Here is a 4,203-nt window from a genome sequence, read left to right on the forward strand (position 1 = left end):
GGGGTTTCACCATGTTGACCAGGATGGTCTCGATCTCTTGACCTCGTGATCCACCCGCCTCGGCCTCCCAAAGTGCTGGGATTACAGGCGTGAGCCACTGCGCCCGGCCTCTTCTGCATCTTTTTAAACGTTTTTCCCTGTTTGGCTACGTAATAATAGAAATCACATAGGCAATCACATTATTACCTTATTCTACACCTTGCTTTTTTCACATCACAATAGATCCTGGTCATCTTTCCTATCAGTACATGTAGAAAATCTAGCCCATTCATTTTAACTGCCTGAAGCCATTCTTTTTTTGTGCCAAAACAGTGGTCTAAGTCTTAGAGCCAAGAAAGTAGCAAGTACAGCTACACCACTCTATTCAATGCAAAAGCTCAGAGACTCCACTAATTCAACATTTTCTTTTCTAAGACGAGGTCTCATTTTGTCACTCAGACTGTAGTGGCGTGATCGCAATTCACTGCAGCCTTAACCTCTGAGGCTTGACTGATCCTCTTGCCTCAGCCTCCCAAAAGTAGCTGGGAACACAGTCACGAACCACCACACCCAGTTAATTTTTTAATTTTTTGTAGAGATGAGGTCTCCCTATGTGGTTCGGGTTGGTCTGGAACTCCTGGACTCAAGCAATCCTCTTGCCTTGGCTTCCCAAAGTGCTGGGATTACAGGCATGAGCCACTCTGCCCTGCCCAGAGTTACCATACACTGAAAATAGAAAGGTGGTGACCAGAACAGCATTGTTGTCCCCTAGGAACCCCTACTGCCCCAAACTGCAGATATCTCTCCCTGAGTCTGCCCCTTTCTAAAGTTCTATTATAGGCTGAGTATCCCTTATCTGAAATGCTTGGGAAGAGAAGTGTTTTGGATTTCAGGGTTTTTTTTTTTTTTTTTTTTTTTTTTCTTATTTTGTTATATTTTCATTTTCCTTCTGGTTGAACATCCCTAATCCAAAAATCTGAAATCCTTTCAGCATCATGGCACTCGAAAAGTTTTTAATTTTGGCCAGGCATGGCGGCTTACATCTGTAATTTCAGCATTTTGGAAGGCTGAGGAGGGCAGATCGTTTGAGCTCAGGAGTTCAAGGCCAAGCTAGGCAACATGGTGAAACCCCGTCTCTACAAAAAACAAAAACAAAAAATTAGCCAGGCATGATGGCGTGCACCTGTAGTCCCAGCTGCCCGGGAGGCTGAGGGAGGATTGCTTGAGCCTGGGAGCCAGAGGCTGCAGTGAGCCAAGATCACACCACTGCACTCCAGCCTGGGTGACAGGGCAAAACCCTGTCTCAACAACAACAACAAAAAAGTTTTGATTTTTGAAGCATTTCAGATTTTCAGATTAAAGATACTCAGCTTGTAGACAGAGTTCCTGGAAGGAATGTGACTCCTTTTTCTTCTCCTTCTCTTTTCTCCACTGTGCTCAGCATCATGTCTTTACTGACAGTGGATGCTCGGCTGAATGAACACATACATGAAATAAGGAAGAAATGAATGAATCAGAACAAACTCAAGGCTTGCATTTAACTTTACCTGAGTTAGTTTGCTTTGCCTGAAGGGAGTATGGGTGTGTTCCTGATCCAGTGCTCGGATACATTCCTTCAGCTGCAAAGTGAGAGAACAAGCACATCAAAGATCACATGCAAAGAAAGAGTAACAGATCTGATGCCACCTCCAGAGGGAGCTTGTTTTTCTTCAATAAAACACACTCAGGCAATCCTCCCAAAGGAAGTCAAAACGGCCTGTAGTTTCCATTCAACAAGAGAAACCAAGCTAGATTGGGAAACACCATCCTGTGCAGCCTAGCTGAAGGCCTCTCAGCTTAGAGGCTGGGATCCTAGGATTGGCTCTGCATTGATGGTGGGGAACACACAGACCCTGGGACCTACCCTCAGGTCCCAGAGTTCAAGCTCCTGTAGTGGTAGTTCTGACTCGTTGGCTCCTTTTCTCTCCTCACACTCTTCTCAACTGTTGATGTACTTAAGTAGACAAAATATCTATATCCACTTCCCCGCTCCCTGCTCACACAGATACATCTGTTGGTGTAGATTCAAGTATAGATTCAGATATAAACTATCTGAATGGGGTAGAAGAAATTCCAGAGTCAGAACTAGGAGGAAACTGAGAAATCACCTAGGCATACCCCCTCATTTTATTTATTTTTTCTTCTTCTTTTTTTTTTTTTTGTAGAGATGGGGTCTCTGTACGTTGCCCAGGCTGATCTCAAACTCCTGGCCTCACATGATTCTCCTGCTTCAGCATCCCAGAGTGCTGGGATTACAGCCAGCACTTTGACTATACACATCCAATCAACCCCTTCATTTAAAAACAGCAAGGTCTATGGCCCAAAGGCAAAAGAATGTTACTTGCTCCTGCGTGTACCCCTCAGTGAGAAGCGCTCACTGGACATGACTGAGGACATCAGAGATTTGGATATGTGGACCACATATCCAGGGGAAACACTCCCATCAGAAACAGTTATGGGAGTTGCAGGGGGCAAGATGAGGAGGAGAGACCTTCTATTTCTGAGTGATGGATCTAAGTTAAAAGATAGTAAAAGAAAAGAAAAGGAGCCAGGCGCGGTGGCTAATGCCTGTAATCCCAGCACTTTGGGAGGCCAAGGTGGGTGGATCATTTGAGGCCAGGAGATCGAGACCAGCTTCGCCAACATGGTAAAACCCCGTCTGTCTCTACTAAGAATACAAATAATAATAATAATAATAATAATAATAATCAGCCCGGTATGGTGGCATGCGCCTGTAATCCCAATTATTTAGGAGGCTGAGAAAGGAGCAAAGCTTGAACCTGGGAAGTGGAAGTTGCAGTGATGTGAGATCACGCTACCACACTCCAGCCTGGGTGACAGAGTGAGACTCCGTCTCAAAAACAAAAACAAAAACAAGAAAGGAGGGAAGAAAGTGGAAGCAATCCCTTGGAAGTGCCGGTGGTGGGAGTCCACCAAGAATAGGCAGTTTGCCTCAAGAGTGTGCTATGGCTATTCTTAGCAGCAGCCATAGCTGCCCGAAACTGCCCTACCTCTATCCAAGAAGCTGTGGGGTATAAATAGGTGTGAGGAAATTTCCTCTTTTATTTATTTACTTATTTTATTTTTTTTGAGACAGAGTCTCACTCTGTTACCCAGGCTGGAATGCAGTGGCATGATCTTGGTTCACTGCAACCTCCACCTCCCACATTCAAGCGATTCTCCTGCCTCAGCCTCCTAAGTAGCTGGGATTACAGGCATGTACCACCACGCCCAACTAATTTTTATATATTTTTCTAGTAGAGATGGGGTTTCACCATGTTGGTCTGGTTGGTCTCAAACTCCTGACCTCATGATCCGCCCACCTTGGCCTTGCAAAGTGCTGGGATTACAAGCGTGAGTCACCTCGTCCAGCAGAAATTTCCTCTTTTATTAAAAATCTATCCAGTATTCCCTAACTTTACCACTGGAAAGATTCTCCACTAGGGATGAATAAATAATCAAACTCTGCCCTTCACAGACTCAAATTCAAGTGTGGCCACCAATCTCTATAAGCATTTTTTTTTTTAAATAAAAAGATGTTGGCTCTCTCTCTCACCCTCCCAACTTATCCCTCACGAGGTCTGGAAAGAATGTACCTAGCTGGAGACTTCAGTTCTGAAAAAAAACCTGAGCAACAGAGTGAGACTCTGTCTCAAAAAAAAAAAAAAAAAAAAAAAAAAGTAAATAATGTGGTGGGGCATAAGGCAGCATAGGCAGCTAGAAAAAGGAATGAGGAAGAGCTCTATATACAGTCATGGAGTGATCTTGAGGATATCGTTAAGTGACAAAAGCAAAGTGCAAAACAGAGTTGAGAGTATGTTAACATTTTTTTCTAAGAAAAAAGGTGAGTGCACACAGAGAGAGACAGAAAAATGATTATAAAAGGGGAGGAAGGTAACAAGGTTGAGAGTACAGGGATAGAAACTATACTTCTCTGGGCCCGGTGTGGTGGCTCACGCCTGTAATCCCAGCACTTTGGGAGGCTGAGGGGGGGTGGATCACAAAGTCAAGAGATCGAGACCATCCTGGTCAACATGGTGAAACCCCGTCTCTACTAAAAATACAAAAAATCAGCTGGGCATGGTGGCACGTGCCTGTAATCCCAGCTACTCAGGAGGCTGAGGCAGGAGAATTGCCTGAACCCAGGAGGCGGAGGTTGCGGTGAGCCAAGATCGCGCCATTGCA

At 44.7% G+C, this 4,203-nt stretch overlaps 1 protein-coding gene across 3 annotated transcripts in view; it reads right to left on the reverse strand.

The window, feature by feature from the left end:
• KIF24 (kinesin family member 24) overlaps positions 1-4,203 on the reverse strand; it is a 70,791-nt gene that overhangs the window by 9,649 nt on the left and 56,939 nt on the right. For all 3 annotated transcript variants that reach the window (XM_017542957.2, XM_017542956.2, XM_017542955.2), the window contains one exon: positions 1,527-1,598. In XM_017542957.2, coding sequence (XP_017398446.1) covers positions 1,527-1,598 — 72 coding nt within the window. The remainder of the gene's footprint in view (positions 1-1,526; positions 1,599-4,203) is intronic.

The sequence above is a fragment of the Cebus imitator genome, unplaced genomic scaffold (assembly GCF_001604975.1).
Source record: "Cebus imitator isolate Cc_AM_T3 unplaced genomic scaffold, Cebus_imitator-1.0 Scaffold149, whole genome shotgun sequence".
Classification (NCBI taxonomy): Eukaryota; Metazoa; Chordata; class Mammalia; order Primates; family Cebidae; genus Cebus; species Cebus imitator.